General features: G+C 41.0%; 1 protein-coding gene across 3 annotated transcripts in view; it reads right to left on the reverse strand.

The window, feature by feature from the left end:
- The window catches only part of LOC144682218 (uncharacterized), a 135,927-nt gene that overhangs the window by 64,349 nt on the left and 51,991 nt on the right, over nt 1–19,587 (reverse strand). For all 3 annotated transcript variants that reach the window (XM_078544635.1, XM_078544634.1, XM_078544636.1), the window contains exon 3: nt 16,570–16,746. In XM_078544635.1, coding sequence (XP_078400761.1) covers nt 16,570–16,746 — 177 coding nt within the window. The remainder of the gene's footprint in view (nt 1–16,569; nt 16,747–19,587) is intronic.

Raw genomic sequence — 19,587 nt, forward strand, 5'->3', positions numbered from 1 at the left:
AGAAACGTTTCTCATGAGAGCTAGGACTTCATGAATAAATGCTGAGCACCGAGGTGAATTAAACCAGAACAAATAAAAACAGCTAAAATAGCCATTGCTGTGATCTCTTACAGGCCATAGTGTAGCTTCCATTGGGCCATGGAAGACCTTATTATTAAAAAAAGTGATTAATGAAAAAATGTACAAAATGGGCAATAGTGATGTGGTTGCTAAATTACCTTGTCGTCTATTAATGTTCATCTACAATAATATCATCCTTTCTACAGAGGCTAACTTGATGATCAAATGACAAGGTAAGAACATGCAATCGCACAAAAAAAAATATCCGTTTGTTGGATTAAATGGACTTCAGTTTCTAATTTCTCCAGGATTAATAGGTTCAAAATGGCAGCCAGTTTCACTGACAAGCTTCATTTGATCAAGCTCAGAATAGAGTGTTCCTTTTAAATCTTGCACAGATCAATTTAACAGGGGCCATTGGGAAACAATTGACCTTTCAATGATGGGCCAACCCAAGTTTGTCCATATGCCTTTAGTGATAGTGAATTCTAACTTGTTCATTCGCTTGGTGGAACAGAACTTGAATTCTGCTGAGAGAGACACGTTGCCAAAGCTTTTTTTGTCTTGCACTCATCAGGACAGATGCAATGTCAAATTCCAAACATATCCACAATTTTTTGATTAATTCATGGGATGTGGGCATCACTGGCTAGGCCAACATTTATTTCCCTTTCCAAATTGCCCTTGAGAAGGTGGTGGTGAGCTGCCTTCTTGAGCCGCTGCAGTCCATGTTGTGTAGGTACACCCACAGTGCTGTTAGGGAGAGTGTTCCAGGATTTTGACCCAGCGACAGTGAAGGAATGGCTGATATATTTCCAAGTCAGGGTAGCAAGTGGCTTGGAGGGGAACTTCCAGGTGGTGACATTCCATGTGTCTACTGCTCTTGTCCTTCTAGATAGTAGCGGTCATGGGTTTGGAAGGTGCTGTTTCAGGACCCTTGGTGAGTTCCTGCAGTGCATCTTCCACTGCTGCCACTGTGCTTCTGTGGTACAGGGAATGAATGTTTGTGGATGGGGTGCCAAACAAGCAGGCTGCTTTGTCCTGGATGGTGTCAAGCTTCTTGAGTGTTGTTGGAGCTGTACTCATCCAGGCAAGTGGAGGGTATTCATGGAGGGGGGACAGGCTTTGGGGGTCAGGGGGTGGGGGGAGTCAGGAGGCCACAGGATTCCTAACCTCTGACCAGCTCTTGTAGGCAGTATTTACATGGTATTCATATGGCTAGTCCAGTTCAGTTTCTGGTCAATAGTAACCCCCAGGGTGTTGATAGTGGGGGACTCAGCGATGGTAAGACCAGGTCTTGCTGCATTTGGACATGGACTGTGTCAGTATCTGCGCAGTTACAAATGATGCTGAACATTGTTTGCTGCTGATGATTGCACATCAGCGAACATGCCCACTTTCGACCTTACGATGGAAGGAGGGTCATTTGTGAAGCAGCTGAAGATGGTTGGGCTTAGGGCACTATCCTGAGGTAGTGTCATCCACTCAGCACTGCTGGCTGAAATATCGTTGCAAATGCTCCAGCCTTATCCTTTGCACTGATGTGCTGGGCTCCCTCATCATTAAGGATAGGGATTTGTGGAGCCACTTCCTCCACTGAATTGTTTAATTGTCCACAACCATTTGCGACTGGGTGTGGCAGAACTGCAGAGCTTAGATCGGATCTGTTGGTTGTGGAATTGCACAGCTTTGTAGATCACTTGCTGTGTACTCAAGTCGTCCTGTTGTAGCTTCACTGTTGACACCTCATTTTTAGGTATGCCTGGTGTTGCTCCTGACATGTCCTCCTGCATTCTTCATTAAACCAGGGTTGATCCCCTGGCTTGGTGGTAATGGCAGATTGGGAGATATGCCAAACCATGAGGTTAGATTGTATTTGAAAACAATTCTGCTGCTGATGGCCCACAGCGCCTCATGGTTGCTCAGTCTTGAGTTGCTAGACCTGCTCAATCTATCCCAATTAGCATGGTGGTAATGTCAATCACAATGGAGGATATTGCTGATGTAAAATCAGGACTTCGACTTAGTCTCCACAAGGACTGTGCAATGGTCACTTCTACTGATACTGTCAAGGAGAGATGTATCTGTGGCAAGCAGGTTGGAGGATTAAGTCAAGTATGTTTTTCCCTCATTGGTTTCCTCACCACCTGCCCCAGGCCCAGCTGCTAGCAGTTATGTCCTTTAGAACTTAGCCAGCTCAGTCTGTAGTGGTGCTACCGAGCCACTCACAGGTGTTGGACATTCTAAACCCCCACCCAGAGTACATTCTGCATCCTTGCCACTCTCAGGTGTTCAACATGGAGGAATACAGATTAATCAGCTGAGGTGGTAATTAAACAGGAGGTTTCCTTGCCCATGTTTGACCTGATGCCATGAGACTTCATGGGGTCTGGAGTCGATATTGGAGGACTCCTAGGGCAACTCCCTCCAGAGTGTATACCAGTGTGCCACCACCTTTGCTGGGTCTGTCCAGTCAGTGGGACAGGACATACCCAAGAATGGTGATGGTAGTGTCTGGCGTGTTATCTGTAAGGTATGATTCTGTATTACAGTCAGGCTGTTGCTCAACTAGTCTACAAGACAGCTCTCCCAATTTTGGCACGAGCCTCCAGATGTTACCAAGGAGGACTTTACCCAATCTGTACTATAGGACAGTAAATTGTGGAAATTATTTGAAATTTGGCATTCTGGAATTTGTCCTGATTGTCATGTTATAATGATATAATACCTTGGGCTTACTGTACAAGACAACAATCACTCATAAGGCATTAGGTAAACACGCTGTGGGTTAGACACATGAAAGCAGCTATATATAGGTATAAAAATTGAAGGCATCAGAGCTGTGTGCTCTGCTCAAAGCAGAAGCAAAACTAAGACTTGATCAAATGACATTTCCCTTCTGGAGGTGTCATGTTGATATCCCTTAAAGACTCATTACAATGCTGATGAGTGTAAGACAAAAAGTTTCAGCACCATATCCCTTTCAGCAATATTCAGCTTCTTCATTGCTGTAATTTGCAATATGGAACAGTCCACTCCAATGAACTATCCAGTTTCTCAAGAGCTGAACTTTAACCAAAATCAGTTCTGCTGGGGATGGGGTGGGCGGGGGCCTGTGTGTAGTTATGTGCCAAAGACTAAAATACATTGTGAGAATTAGATTACTACTCTGATTGCAAAACATTAATCTTTGAACTCCAGTCAATTAGCTGTAGTCTGAGCCCTTATACAGGCTAAAAGAACAATTAACCTCTGGCCCTTCTTTCTTTCTGAAGATAGAAGTGTACACAACTCGAGACTAATGCCTCTTTCTTGCTCAGATACTCCGATAATGATTCTATCTGGTCTTCCTTTTATCTACCTTCTTTTCTCTAATATTCCCCCTCCAACCTTCCACTCAAAAATAGTGACCCATCCCAGGGTATATTTCTTCAGACAATAGTGGTAGTGTGTCCATTTATTCTTTACCAAAAATAATTGTAACATTCCAACCATCCCTTCAGTAGATGAGTAAACATATTATAGCACACGCCCCCAATCTGGATCTCACTGGTCTGCATGCCAAGCCACACAATACATTTACTCCTCACTGCTACATTAAATGGGCGAAGACATTATTTTTAATGCCTTCCAAGTGAGCTGTTCTTTTTCTCCCCTAAAACCTCTGCACGCTAAAGCACGATTTAATAATAAGCATATCTTCTAACAGTTAAGCAAAGTGTTGATGTAGAAACATATAAGTTACTTGAACATTAATTTTGGGCAATGTGAAATTGGCGACGTTGGACCAGTCGCCTTTTGTAAGTTTTCACCTCCAAGAGATCCCAAAGCCCTTAAAGGCCAATGAAGTTTTGTCATTGTTGCGATGTAGCAAACATGGCAGCCAATGTGGTGCCACAAACAGCAATAAGTTACTGGCCACGTCATCTGTTTTTCATGAAATTGCTTGAGGGAGAAAATGTTGGCCAGGACACCATTATGAACTCCTTTGCTCATCTTTGAAATAGTGTCATGGATTTTATTTATGTCCATCTAAGGGGGGGCCAAGGGGACCTTAGAATAATTTTTCATTAAAAAAAAACAGCACCTCTGATATTATAGCATTCACTCAGCAGGGCAATGGAGTGTCAGCAGTGGCTCAGTTGGTAGCACCCTTGCCTCAGGCACAAGGTTCTTGGCACTAGTCCTACTCCAGGGTTTGTACAAAAATCAAAGCTGACATACCGGTGTAGCGCTGGGCGAGTGCTGCACTGTTGCTGGTTAACATCTCATCTGAAATTCACAGGCCCAATCTGCCTTCCTGGGTGATGTAAAAGATCCCATGGCATTACCTTGTTTTTTTGTAAGAGTTTGTTGTAAGCGTATTGGCTGCCACGTTACCCACATTACAATAGTGTTTACGCTTCAAAAGTACTACCTTGGTTGTAAAGCACTTTAAGACATCTGGTAGTCATGGAAAGTGCTATATAAATGCAAGTGCTTTCTTTTTTAAAGCCTAGGTTTTGTGTTCAAGATCTGGAGTGTAGCTTGAACCCATGATCTAACTCAGAAACAAGAGAGCTACCAACAAGCCACTGTTGACACCTAATTAGAATATCTGTAGGTCAGAAGTGACCACAGGAAAATAGGAAATGTTTCAAAGTAGATTTTTTGATGTCAGACTATATATTGAACTGAACAGGCAACTACTCAATTTTTCAGAAAGCATTACACATATGTATATTATTCCACAATTTCCTCTTGTATACAATAGCAGAAAATTCCTGCTCATTTCTTCAACTTCAGTAACAAAAATCTCACCCAAAGCTGTTTGTGATTCAGGACTAGAGATAGACGAGAATGTTTCAGTTCATATTTAATCATTGGTTAAACATTGGTCTGCATCCATTACAAACAAATAAAGTAAACTTGAACTCGTGTCATACAAATTCAGCTTCATGGAGTTTCTAATGTATCAACCATTCAGATCAAACTCAGGAAAGAAAAAACTATCAGATTTGCTGCACAGTCTAATTTTACATTACTCAAACTGTTCAGAGCCTTGCCAAGTTCACAAGTTTACATCAGGGTGTGATACTGCTGCACTTCAATTGTAATGCTTTGCTGTGGGCTCGGACAATTCTATTTTTCTTTGGTTAATAGATATGTTAAAATGGCATACAAAGGAAATTTGATCTAAACTTGTTAACCTATGCATGGTTAAGGATGACATTAGTACAAGAGAGATGACCTTAGTTCTAAAGGTCAAGGTGTAGAATCAGTTTGGGTAGAGATGAGGTAACTAGCATACGAAATAAATCAATTGTGACATTAGTTTATAGGCCTCCTAACAGTAATGATGCTGTAGGATGGGATGCAAGGAAGAAATAATGGGGGCTTCTTAAAAAAGGCACCGCAATTATCATGGGTGATTTTAATCTACATATTAGGTGGGACAGATTGGATCTGCAAAGGTAACTTGGAAGTTGAGTTCATAGAGTGCTTTCGAGACAGTTTCTTAGAGCAGTACATTCCAGAGTTGACCAGAGAGTAGACTATTCTAGGCATGGTAGTGTGCAATAACTACATAGTAAAGGAACCTCTAGGTAGCAGTTATCGTACAATTTTGCATGTAGTTCGAAGAAGAGAAGTGTTGGTCTAAGACTAGTGTTTTATCTTAAATAAAGGCAAATATAGGCAATTATAAGGGTGTGAAGATAGAGCTGGATAAAATAAACTAGGAAAATAGATTAAGGGTAGGTCAGTAGAAATGCAGCGGGAGACAAAAATGAGATAAGTCATAACACTCAAAGATATATTCCATTGAGAAATAAAGGCTATGGGAAGAATGCACCATCTGTGGCTAAGTAAGAAAGATAAGGATAGTATCAAATTGAAAGAAAAAGCATACAATACTGCAAAGATTAGTGGTGGGTCAGAAGATTGCTGGTTTCTAAAATCTGCACAAAGAAAGACTAAAAATATAATATGGTTGGAGAAATTAGAATATAAGAGAAAGCTAGCTAGAAATATAAAAACAGATAAGCAAAGGTTTCTGCAAGTACCTCTTATATTTGAAAAGGGAAAGAGTAACTGAAGTAGGTGTGGGTCCTCTAGAGTGTGTCTCCAGGAATTAATGGGAAATAAGGAATTGACAGAAGCATTGAACAGATATTTTGCATCTTGTCTTCACTGTAGAAGGCACAAGTAACATCCCAGGATTACTTGTAAATCAAGAGGTGAAAGGAGGAAGGAACTTAAAAACACTTACAATCTTGAGGGAAAGGCTGAGAAAATTATTAGAATTAAAGGCTGACAAGTTACCAGGACCTGATGGACTTCATCTTAGGATCCTAAAGAAGTGGCTGCAAAGATAGTAGGGGCATTGGTTTTAATTTTACAAATTACCTCAATTCTGGAAAGGTCCCATCAGATTGGAAAATAGCATTTATGTAACTCCTCTATTCAAGTAAGAAAGGAGACAAAGCAGGAAACTACAGGCCACTTAGCCTAATGTTTGCCGTAGTGAAAATGCTAGAATCTATTATGAAGATTGGTATAGCAGAGCACTGAGAAAATCATAATACAATCAGGAAGAGTCAACATGGTTTTGAGAAAGGGTAATCATGTTTGACTAAATTTTAATTGGAGTTCTTTGAGGAAGTAACAAGCAACATGGATAAAAGGGGAACCTGTAGATGTGGTGCATTTGGATTTCCAAAAGCCAGTTGACAAGGGCTCACAAAGGTTACTACACACGAGCTAATGGTGTGGGGGGGTGAGTAACATATTGCCATTGATAAAGGATCAGTTAGCTAACAGGAAGCAAAGAGTAGGGATAGTTGGGTCTTTCTTGGGTCAGCAAGTTGTAACTAGTGAAGTGCCACAGGGATCAATGCTATGGCCTCAACTATTTATAATCTATATTAATGACTGAGTTGAAGGGACCAAATGTATGATAGCTAAATTTGCTGATGACACAAAGATAGGTAGAAGAGCAAGTTGTGAGGATGTCATAATGAGCCTACCAAGGGATTTGTATAGGATAAGGGAGTGGGCAAAAATGTCCGATGGAGTAGGATGTAAACTCATCCACTTAGCAGGAAAGATAGAAAAGCAGTATATTATTTAAATGTAAATAGATTGCAAAGCTCTGGAGAAGAGGGACCTGGGTGCCCTGGTACATGTGTCACAGGTACATCAAGTAATTAGGAAGACAAATGGAACATTGGAGTTTATTGAAAGGGGAATGGAATATAAAAGTAGGCAAATTTTGCTACAATTGTGTTGGTGAAACCATATCTAGAGGATTGTGTAGAGTTTCGGTCTCCTTACTTGAGAAAGGATATAAAAGCATTAGAAGCAGTTCAGAGTAGGTTCACTCGATTGATTCCTTGAGTGAAGTTGAACAAGTTGGGCCCATACCCATTGGAGTTTAGAAGAATGAGAGGTGACCTTATTGAAACATACGATCCTGAGGGGACTTGACAGGTTGGATGCTGAGAAAAGGTTTCCCCTTGCGGGAGAGACTAGAACTAGAAGATAGAGTTCAAAAGATAAGAGGTCTCCCACTTGAGAGATGAGGAAAAATCTTCTCTCCGGGGGTCATTAGTCAGTGGAATTCTCTTTCCCCAGAGACTAGTGGAGGCAGGTCATTGAATATTTTTAGGGCCAAGTTTGATAAGTTCTTGATTGACAAGAGAATCATAGATTATAGGGGGGTAGAAAGGAAAATGAAGTGGAGGCCACAAGCAAATCAGCCACATCTTATCAAGTGGTAGAGAAGGCTCAAGGGGCTGAATGGCCTATTCTGGTTCCCACTTATGTTTGCATGCATCACCTAAGAAAGTTAAATTCATTGAATAACCTCACCCATTTGTTACCTCTAGATTTGACTATTCCAATGCTCTCCTGGTTGGCCTCCCATCTTCCACTCAAGCCTGAGCTCCTCCAAAACTCTACTGTACAATCCAATCTTGCATCAATCTCAATCAGCACCCTACCCAATCTACACTGGGGCATTGCCTGACCAGGAAGCACTTTAAAAATTCTCGTCCTTGTGTCATGTCCAATACAGGCACAAAGCTATTACAAACTTCATATTAGTTCTTTTAAAAAAAAAGACAAAAAATGTCAAGATGACTGCAGCATACCATGTAACTTTTTGGCATTTGAACTGTTAACAGAACTGTCTGCAGCCAATACCTGATCAAGTATGGGCCTGATTAAAAAAATCTCAACCACGTGAGATTCACACATCTTATTGTTTAGAATGGACCAAAACCTACAGAGAATGGGTTTGCAGACAACTCATCTCCATGTTTCACCAGGGATAAAGAGACATCGAAATGTCATGGGTGGTAGACAAATAGGAGAAGGATCCCATCGACCTTTCATTGGATGTGGAGCCATCACAATACAAACACAAAAAAACTTGGATGTGTCAAACTCCCAAGGTGTTATGAGCCAATACACAGAACGTTCACTGACCTAACACACCACCTTATTTGGAAAAGAACTTTGGACTTGAAACAGGTCACATAGGTTGCCATGTATATGTTACCTGCTTTTAAAAATAACAGCAGTAACTGTTCTGGGACAAATACCATCAGAAACACCATCTAAGCTTTGGAACTAGTGCAAGACAACTACACAGCTAAGGCCATATATAGCCATACCTTGAAAGTGGGAGGAGGAGGACTCCACCACCCCCTAACCTGTTCCAACTTCAATTTCACCCGAGAGCCAAACTTCTGGCAATTCAACTATAAGCAGCTTACTGAGAATCCTCTGCTTTTGCAAGGCCTCCGCCCCAGCTAAAGCATCAACTTACCCAAGAAACTACATGTCTGCCATGAACGAGACCAAAGTAATTCCAGATTGCAGTTGCACTTTTTTCCTTCATTTGTATCTACTCTTTGAGACACACAGCACGTTTTTAAACCTCAGGGGCAAGTGAATGATAAAAATATTTTTAAATTCACTAAAGCTTGCTGCTGAAAATCATTTAAATTGGGAGAAATGACTGAGCCTAAGGAACACTAACCTCACATTAACACATTTTGGACATCAATAACACAAATTCAGTCCATGACACTTTAAAAAAAAAAAAAAATCCTTACCTAGCCTTACCCATCCCTATCTCTAACCTCCAATCCTACAACTCAAATTAGTATGCTCCTCCAATTCTGGCCTCCTGCACATTCCCATTCTTAATCTTTCTACTATTGGCAGCCATGCCTTCAGCTGCCAAGGCCTCAAACTCTGGAATTTCCTCACTAACCCGCTCAGCTTTGCTCTCCTCATTTAAGATGCTCCATAAAACCTCTCTTTTAGTCAGGTGTCCTAACACCTTGTGGCTCAGTTTAAACTTTATTTGATAACTTGTTAAGCATCTTGGGATTGTTCATTACTTTAAAACGTGCCATATACATGCAAATTGTTGTGGGAGAAATGAATCTTCAGCTACTTTGGCCCCACTCTCCAGAACTCAGCAATCTCTCCTGGTTAGTACTCTCCTCAATTTCAAAACCTTCAATCATCTATTCTAGCTCTTCCCAACCATTGATCAGTGTCCATTAATTTCCCAAAGTGTCCATCAATTGTCTTCTGTGAAGCTTTGGCAAGTTTGTTAAAAGGGGCTAGATAAATGCAAGTTGTTGCCATTCATATAAATTTATATATGATTAGTTATCCATTTTAAGTAACTAATGACTTCACATGGTGGGATTCAGAAGTGGACAAAATGAATCATTATACAACAGGATTGAACTCAATGAACATTTTATAGTGCAATTGTAATGCCTTTTGTCCCAACAGATTGATTTTAGATATGGATCAAGACAAAGCAGAATTGTATACAACAGTAACTGGTATTTATATTGTGCCTTTTAACATTGTAAAGTCTTCCAAGATGCTTTGTAGAGCCAGAATCAATAAATATTGACATCAAACCAAAAGTAGTATTGGGAGGGGTCACTTAATGCACAGAGATGGGAACTATATTAGAATACAGGCAGTAGAATTTTAGATGTGCTGAGGTTTGGAGAGTGGGATACCCTCTCCCATTCTCATAGGAAAGCATTGGACTAGTCATGTCTGAAGGTGATAAAGACATGGATGAGTGATTCGACAGCAGTTGGCTGAGCCTGGGGCCAAGAAGTCCACTGCCACTTAAGTGGAAATAGTTGGCAATTTCCAATGTAGAGGGTGAGGTCAGAAACTCAGTTCAGCCTCAGATAAGACACCGAGGTCCGAGTGATCCGAGACACTGAGCAGCTTGAGGGATAGACTCAGTGACAAGGGTACAGGGTTTTTGATATGAACCAAAGACATCGTCTTTGGCCTTTCCAAGTTTAACTGGAGGCAACAGCAGTCCATGCAAGACTGGATGCCAGACAAGTAGGCAGATCACAAGGACAATGGAGGGGATGAGTGAGGTGGCAGAGAGCTGGAGATGGGCACTGTAAGTCTACGTATGGAACGTGATGCTAGGTGAGATAAATACTCCCAGGATGATCGCTCATCAATTTCAGTTCACAGTGCAGTTTAATTCCAGCTGTAATGAGCAATCAACTCACAAACTGGACTTTCTGGTCCAAATGTCAACCAGCAGCAATTCTATACCTTCTCACTCTGAATGAAACACCTATAATGCAAGGAGACTAAACGAGCAGTGGGATCCACGTGTCAGAGTCCTGAGAAACCAGGTTTGCTACTACAGACCGTGTGTTCATGCAAATATTTTTGAAAATGCATCTTCAAAGCTGGAGTGGGCATTCCATTTTAAAGAGCCCAGGCTTGATGGAAATAAAAGGTGTTCTGTAAAACACTTTTCTTCAGAGAAAGCAGCACCATTTCCAACTTACGAATACAATTGGCACAAAAAAACATCAGGCTCAACAAACGGCCAGAAGGAAATGATCATGAGCATTGTTTGAATGTCATGAAAATCCAACTTGGCTCATTAAAGCCCTGCCACTGCTACCTGTCTGGGCCTACAAGTGACTTCAGTCCACATTATGGTGTTAACACTTGACGCCCTCCAAAGTGGCCTAGTCAGCTATGGAGTCTGAACATTTCAAGCAGTCGGCCCTCCACCACTTTCCCAGAGCAACAATAGGCAATAAGATGTGTGTCAGAAATGTTTTAAGAACAAAGAAAATAGTAATCCTTTAATGCAATTGATGTCAGTTGTTCAGCTTCGTGGTTTAAAACAAAGAAAAGTTTGCCAAACATTTGTTTATCCCCTGGATCAGGAGATTGTGGTTTCAAGCCCCACAGCAGGAATGCAGAATATAAACTGAAGTGATGTTTCAGCACAGTACTGGTAGAACAATGCACTGTTAGAAATGTTGGCTAGAATTCTCCTCACAGCTGCATTGTCCCAATGGGGAACTTTGATTCAGTTTCTTGGTTGATGATCAGCTAATATGTAGGGCCGGTTCCTGCTGGCACAGGATTTAGGCACACGAAGGCATGGCAAACAATTCTGGGGTGAAAGGACCTGGGGGTGTTTCACGAGAGGCTGGAATTAGAGGAATGGGGAGTTGCAGGGAAGGGAAAAACAAAAAAGAATTGTTTTAGGGCAGGAGTAAATTCAAAAAAAGGAGGGGGTGGGATTTAAAATTCCTGCTTTGGCTTTAATTTTGAGACAGTGGTCAAGTTTAGAGCCAACATAGGTCAACATGCACACACAATGGGCAAGGATTTGGTGTGAGATAAAATATGGTGCAAGTTTTTGTTGGGGTAAAGTTTGTGGAAGGTGAAGGATGGTAAAATCGATGAGATCATTAGGCAATTGTTATCACGTTCAGTGGCATATTGGGAAGGAGGAAAGTATATGCCAGAGATGGAAGACTTTGTGATGGAGGGAATGTGGCATTAGAAATTTTCTTTACAGCTTTGGGGTTCTGTTGAACTACCTGGTTCAGCCAGAGCCAACGGCCAGTATGGGCAGGTAGGGAATGAAACTGGAAGCAAGGGTATGGAATTTGCAGTAGGGGAAGATGACAATGGCTTTGTTCTTCATATTTATCTGGAATAAATTATTGCTTAAAGACTAAATGTTGGGCAGAGGCAATGGAGGGGTCAAAAATGTTACAGATACAGCTAGGATTCAGTGTACATTAGAAGCTGATCTTATATCTCTCAAAGTGGAATCTTCAGGGGAACCCAAAGCGAGAGTTTCCTCACTTCAAACAAAGGACATGTCCTCTGCCAGTATTGCATTGAAGTGTTAACCAAGGTATGAACTTAGGTTCTCGAACCCACAACTTTCTGATTGGAGAGCAGGGTAGAAAGGAGGAATGTGCATCGAGAAACTGTAGGGTGAAATTTAAATGAACATTTATATTAACAGTATTGCTGACTCTCTCATTGCTTCATTATACCACTATCTGGAACTCCTGCTCTAACCCCTCTTTCCAACACTTTCCCTTCTGTTTTCTCTCTGCAAGGCCCCTTAAAACAATTTGGCCCAACAACAATGGCCTGGTGATATGCAAGGCTTTGTATTGACACTGTTTAAACACACTTTCTCAACCAAATAATTCATCTTTATTGTTCCAATAGACTTCCTTCTTTTAGTGATTATGGAAGGCGGTATTTGCTAGTGACCAAATCCTTGAGGGAAACTTGGCCACGCTTTCACAACTATTTTGCAATTTGTATTTATTCCAAGGTGGCTTGACCGAAGTCAGAGGCCATGAGTCCACTACCACTTTGAGATTTTAATGATTGAATTAAAACATTAAAAAACTTAAATGCACACAAGATTACACCTACAGTTCCCAAAATTCTACTTAACTAGATTGACAACTACACACCCACTTTATGGGAACAGTCCAAATAGATTTCAAATGTATAAAGTCACCCAGCAATTCAACCACAAGCACCAACTGGATCATGGATTTCCAAAGGCTTCTAGTGCAACTTTGGTTACTGGAACAGCAAACTTCTGCAGGCCCCTCCCACCCCAAGCCTGTTTCACACAGACACAGGTCCATTAATGAGGTTAATTACTTTTTCAATGGCCTCAATAGGTCATTGACAGGCCGACGGGCGTGCAGCTGACTCGACTGCGCCCCCGCCGACCTGAAAATGGAAATGACGTGGGGTGACATCAGGAGTTCCACCCAACATCATCCTGCGTGGTGAGTGGGCCCCACCCCTGCTCGCCGATGGGAAAACTTTTCCCCCATGTATACTTGAAACAGTGAGAGATGCCACCTCCCGAAGCAAGTTACAAGGACCCAGACAGCACCCTTAGAAAGACAGTTCCACAAGGGCGAAGACTGGACACAAGTACATTCTTTGGGACAAATCCTGATTTCAATGCACTGTCTTTTTTAGCAGAAAACAGAAATAACCAAACAGTATATATGTGGAGACACAGGATTGATAAACGTCCAAAGCTCATTGTTTTTCTCCTGTAATTAGTTACAGGCGAAAAACATTCAAAAATACGGATGTGGTCATAATTTTATTAATGGATCTAAATTAAATTATTTTGATTTGACCGAGGTTACTGGACGTAGAACATCTCCTCTCCTTCCCCCTCCACACAACTAGATAATATTATTTCCCACAGCAACTTTCAAAACATCAGATTAAATCGAGGAACCTAGGTAGTGTTTTGTGTTCTGGAATATTTCAAAGTTGCTAGAACAAATTTCATAGATCAAGAATTATGAGAGAAACATGAAAATAAAGTTCAGTGGCTCATGCATTTTGTCTACCTTTGATTTCACGTCATTTATTTGCCAAAAGCCAAGTGCAAATTCTGTTTTCCTCTTGCCAGCATTGATTGGAACCAGACAAGAGGCCATTCAGCCCCACCCATTTGTATCAGCTCTTTTGAAAGAGCTATCCAATTAGTCCTATTCCACTCCTGATAGCCCTGTAATGTTAAGAAAATGTGCCAGAGCTCAACATTTTGAAAACTCCAATAGGTGTGATTAAAAGGAATGCATACTACAGACTACTGTAGTATATAGGGTTAACTGGTGGGATATGCTAATGTATGACCTATCATTGACAGAGTCACGTGTTGGACTCTCAAGAGAGAGACACATTGAAACACAATGCTCAGGAACAAAACGCTTACTCTAACCTGGTTAGAAGTGATGCCAAGTGTCAAGCAAGTACCAGAGTGTAACTACAGTCTATTTAGTAATCAGGTACCATGCCTAGGGTCCACAGATAAGGACCATCTCAGAACTACCATCCTACTTACCCGCCATATCCCTCAATAAAGGATCTGAGCCCACCCGAAAGCAAAATTAGAAAGGCTAATTAGATCAGTTTTCAGCTTGGCCACTATTCACTGCTCACCCTAATTCAACATAAAACTGCCACAAGACACCACATGTTCACTAATGAGGAAATGCTAACCATTGTACTAACTCATGAAATTATTATTTGATATGTTGCTTTATCAAGAACACTTGTTTGAAAATAATGTAATGAATTGAAGCATCAAAAATAATTGACATAGTTAAGAATCGTATTTAGATATCAACTCTCACGACCTCAACATATCCCCAAAGTGAGTCACAACCAGAGAGCACTTGTTAAATTATAATCACTCTTGTAATGTAGGAAATGCAACCAATTTTCACACAGAAGGGGTTAGAACTGACAGACCACTGACTGGCAGGAAAACGGCTGGTTGGACCCATAAAAGAGGCACCATGCCATTGTTGGGCATACCTACCACCATTTTAGGGGTGGTGGGGGGAGGTGTCAGTGAGCCTACTGTCTGTGACCCATATGGGGGCCGTAAGTGGGCAATTAAAGCCCAATTAAGGATCTCATCCAAGCAGCGCTCAGATTTAACAAGCACGAGGACAGGCCTGCACCGAACAAACATTCAGCCTGGCAGGTTTGCCTCAGAGGGCTGATGGCCAGTGAGAAAGGCAGGAATGCCTTCTGTGCCCCATTGCCACCCTCCTCCCACGACAGATTTCCCTCCATGTCCACCCAACGCCCTGCCTTGTCCAACACGCTCCACTGCCCTTTCTGGGTGTTGCCAACCTGGCCCCGGTGAGATCCCAGACTTACTTGCTGGTCGGAATTCGTCACTGAATGCCTCTTTCTTGGCCACTGTCTCGTGTTGCTGCCAGTACTGCAGAGTAGCTGGCCTCCAATTGGCTGGCAGTTCTATGAGTCAGGACTTCCTGACCTGAATATATGGCAGCTAAATTTGCTGATGACACCAAGATGGGTAGGAAAATAAATTTAAGAGGTGCTTAAGGGTCTACAGAGGAATATAGAAAGGTTAAGTGAGTGGGCAAAAAAATGGCACATGGAGTAGAATGTGGGAAAATGTGAGGTTGTCCACTCTGGCAGGAATAGAAAAGCGGTATACTATTTAAAATGGAGAAAGATTGCAGAACTTTGTGGTACAGAGGGATCTGGATGTCCTGGTACATGAATCACAAAATGTTAGTATGCAGGTACAACAAGTGAGTAGGAAGGCAAATGGAATGTTGGTGTCTATTGCAAGGGGAGTGGATTAAAAAAGTAGGGAAGTTGTACTGGGCATTGGTGAGACCACATCTGGAGTACTGTGTACAGTTTTGCATTAGGAACAGTCCCCAGAGAAGGTGCATCCAATTCATTACAGGGATGAGGGGCTTTATCCTATGAAGAAAGGTTGGACAGACTGGAACTGTACCCATTGGAGTTTAGAAGAATGAGAAGTGATCTCATTGAAACATACAAGATCCTGAGGGGACTTTAAAAGGGCAGATACAAGGAGGATGTTTCCCCTTGTGGGGGAGACTAGAAATAGGAGGCACACTAAGAATAAGGTGTCTCCCTTTTAAGATAGAGAGGAGGAGAATTTTTTTTCTGAGGGTCATTAGTCTGTGGAATTCTCTTCCCCAGAAAGCAGTGGAGGCTGGCTCATTGAATGTTCAAAACCATGTTAGATGGATTGTTGATAGACAAGGGAGTCAATGGTTATGGAGGCAGTCAGGAAAGTGGAGTTGAGGCTACAATCAGATCAGCCATGATCTTATTGAATAGAGGAGCAGGCTTGAAGGGCCAAATAGCCTACTCCTGCTCCAATGTTCCCATTTGGCTGGGCTTCATACAATGCTGTGTGCTACCTTGGGACATTTTCCTACATTAAAAAGGAGAGACGGGACTTGCCCTTGTGTGCAGATGCTACCTCATTTGCAACCAAACAGCTTCAATTTATTTAAAGATGAGGCAGATAAGATGGAGCGTGAACTAGTTCAGGGTTGCTTTGTCTAGAATGTGTTGAAATGTAGACCATAGATCACCCAAGTGTCCCATTTTCTTCCTGCAGCCCTTGCACCATCACACTTCACACTTTATTGATAGTATACTGACTCATTGAGCAACGCCATGGGAGACCCAATGCATTAGATAGTGACTAAAAGAATAAGTGGTGGTGTCTTTGTGAAGGGCAGTCTTCATCTGCTATGTGTGGGGGATAGGGTGGGGAGAGAAGCCAATATAAACTAGCCGAAAATAAATCACAAGGAAATTAAATTGTACCTGTCGCTGGTCTGCTCTTTCTATGGCTGCATTAGCACCATAAGCATTGCAGGACTCCACAATGTAGTCTGAGCTGACTCCAAGCACAGAGCTCGACCCACCACATGAACCATCACAAACTACAATCACACGGGGCAAGTCAGATGATGGGATCTTCTTCAGGTATTCCTCGTTGAACTGGCAGGAGCAGGGTGGGGGAAAAAAGGAAAAGACAGACGTTACCTACACAATTCCACCAAGTCAATAGGATTAAAATGTGATTTGCTACCTTGTTAACAAAACATGGATCCAGTCAGCAGTCAAAATAAATTATCAAATTTCACTGCAGTCCCTGGAAACAGAAGGTCAAACTTGGATCCAAATCTCCATAGCAACCATACCAGAGGCATATATTATTAAAATTAATCAGCATTTGCTTTGGTTACAAAAGGAAGACGGCAATCAGACAATGTTAGTATTGTCTTTTATCAAAAGGGTTATCAGCTAATGCAAAACAGGCCAATCACTTAAAGGGGATTAGATTTACAATTGGAAGATGCTGAAAAATTAATATGGTATTTTAGTTCTTCAGACTAAGCATTTTTTTTTTATAAAGGTCTCTGTCTTTTGCAGAGTTAAGTTCAAAAGCAAGTCTTCAAGATCGAGGTAAAAAAAAAAAATTAATTACACCATTGAGAGCAGGGGAGTTTTCCCTCTTTGCCCTGGTTAATATTTCTCCTTCAACTAACATCAATAAAGAAAACACATTATAACATTTTTGTTTGTGGGAGTTTGCTGTGCCTAAATTGGCTGTTACATTTCTTACATTACAAGAATGACTATATTGTTTGTAAATCGCTCTGGGATGTCTCAAGATTGTGAATGGCACGACATAAATATGCAAACCTTTCATTCTGTCTAGTGCAAAAGATAGAACAGAGGAAATAATAACATTCAGAAGCTAAAGCAGGTTTACTGCATAGCGCAGGGAAGGAGTGAGGCTTCAACAAGAGAGAGATCTCATTCAAAAACACAGATTAGTTAAGTGTCAGTAGGAAAAACTCTATTTGAAGTATTTATAATTTTGCAACTCCGAGCATGAAAACCAATTCTTCCCCAATGGTTGTGCATTTATCTTCTGAGAGTGATTGAGATAGCTTTATTAAAAATGTTCCTCTAAAATGAGTGAAAGCCAATCACTGATTAAAAAGCAATATTAAAGGGAAAATCATCCTCATCAGCACAATCTGGTCATTTTTGGTGGGAAATTCTCATTCCCCCTCTATTCAGGGTACCGTTTATATTTAAATGTGATTAACCACCATGAATAAACTAGCCATCTAATAAATTGGTTGAAACTATGCAAGTTTTCAATTTTTAGCTATTAGAAATGCTCTACTTCATTAGTATGTTCTCAGAAAGGACACAAGAAAACTGAACTCAATTTATATGCATTAAAAAATATAACAGAGGAATTACCAGACAAAAAAGGTTCATCTAGTTTACCTTTTACCATTCTTATTGACATATGATACAGGAATAAATACAAAATACTGTAAATACTCAGCAGCTTTGGCAGCATTAGGAGGAGCGAGAGGAGAAAGAGAGTTCATTTTTCAAGTCGATGACCTTCCATCAAGGTCAAAAGATGATCTATCCTAAGCTTCAAAACGTTTTCTCCTTTCACAGATGCTGTCAGACCTGCTATTTGCTGCATTTTTTAAATTTCAGATTTATCATCTGCCATGTTTTATTTCTGTGCTGTGATAATGGAATTGTTGACTAATCATGGCCATCAATGAGTCTACAACAGATCTAGACAGGAGACAAGGAAAAACCCCAGTTGTGGGGCACTCTAGATTCAAAGTCAGCCTTCTTTCCCACATGCATGATTTCACAGTCTTATTCACCAGGAGATGTTCAAATACACATGTAAAACTTGCCTGAATTGTCAACAAAATACCTCATGTTCCCGGGTTATAACAGCAAGTCTCATAATGGATAGAAAACTTGGGTGGGTTCCCTTATGGGCATGTGTTCTAACCCAGTATTTCACTGTAGCCAGTGAGATCTGCCATTTATCTCTTGGGTAACAATTTTTAAATGCATACACACAAAGTAGGTTTATATGATACGAGTTAAACGTGAAGCTGATGTCAATTTGCCTCATTGTGTCATGTACTGAAACCAAAATGGTTATGATCAAAGATCACCCATCATTTACAACAAGGGACAATTAAGGAGTTTCATTCTACAGGATAAAAAGGAGGCAGTTGCATAAATCATAGATTTATATCGGAAAATTAAAATCATGGCTAATTGTTGTAATTTCCAATTATTAAAAGCCAGAAAATAAGTAGAGGATTGGGAGCCAGCGAAAGGAGGACCAAGAAACAAATTAAGAAAGGGAAAAGAGAATATGAATGCAAACTAGCAAGGAACATAAAGACGGACTGTAAAAGCTTTTAGGTCTGTGAAAGGAAAAGATTAACAAGGACAAATGTGGGCCCATTACAAGTGGGGACAGGAGAATTTATAATGGAGAACAGGGAAATGGTGGAGACTAAACAGTTACTTCGCACCTCTCTTCACGGAAGGAGAGATAGAAAATCTCCCAGAAATACTCGGCGACCAAGGGGCTTGTGAAACCGAGGAACTGAAAGAAATTACTATTAGTAAAGAGGTAGTACTTGAAAAGTTAACTGGATTGAAGGTTGATAAATCCCCCTGGACCAGAGAAGCTTCATCCCAGAGTGTTGAAGGTGGCAGCTAGGAGAGTTAGTGGATGCATTGGTAGTTATCTTTCAAAATTATATAGATTCTGGAAAGATACTGCAGAATGTGCCTCCACTGTTTAAGGAGGGAGGAAAAAAGGGAAAATGGAGAACTACAAACCTATTAGTTTGATGTCAAAGGTAAGGAAAATGCTAAAATCTATTATAAAGGATGTGATAACATTTAGAAAAGAATGGTAACATTGGGCAGAGTCCACATGGATTTATGAAAGGAAAAATCATATTTGACAAACTTGGAGCTTTT

The sequence above is a fragment of the Cetorhinus maximus genome, chromosome 6 (assembly GCF_964194155.1).
Source record: "Cetorhinus maximus chromosome 6, sCetMax3.hap1.1, whole genome shotgun sequence".
NCBI classification, from domain to species: domain Eukaryota; kingdom Metazoa; phylum Chordata; class Chondrichthyes; order Lamniformes; family Cetorhinidae; genus Cetorhinus; species Cetorhinus maximus.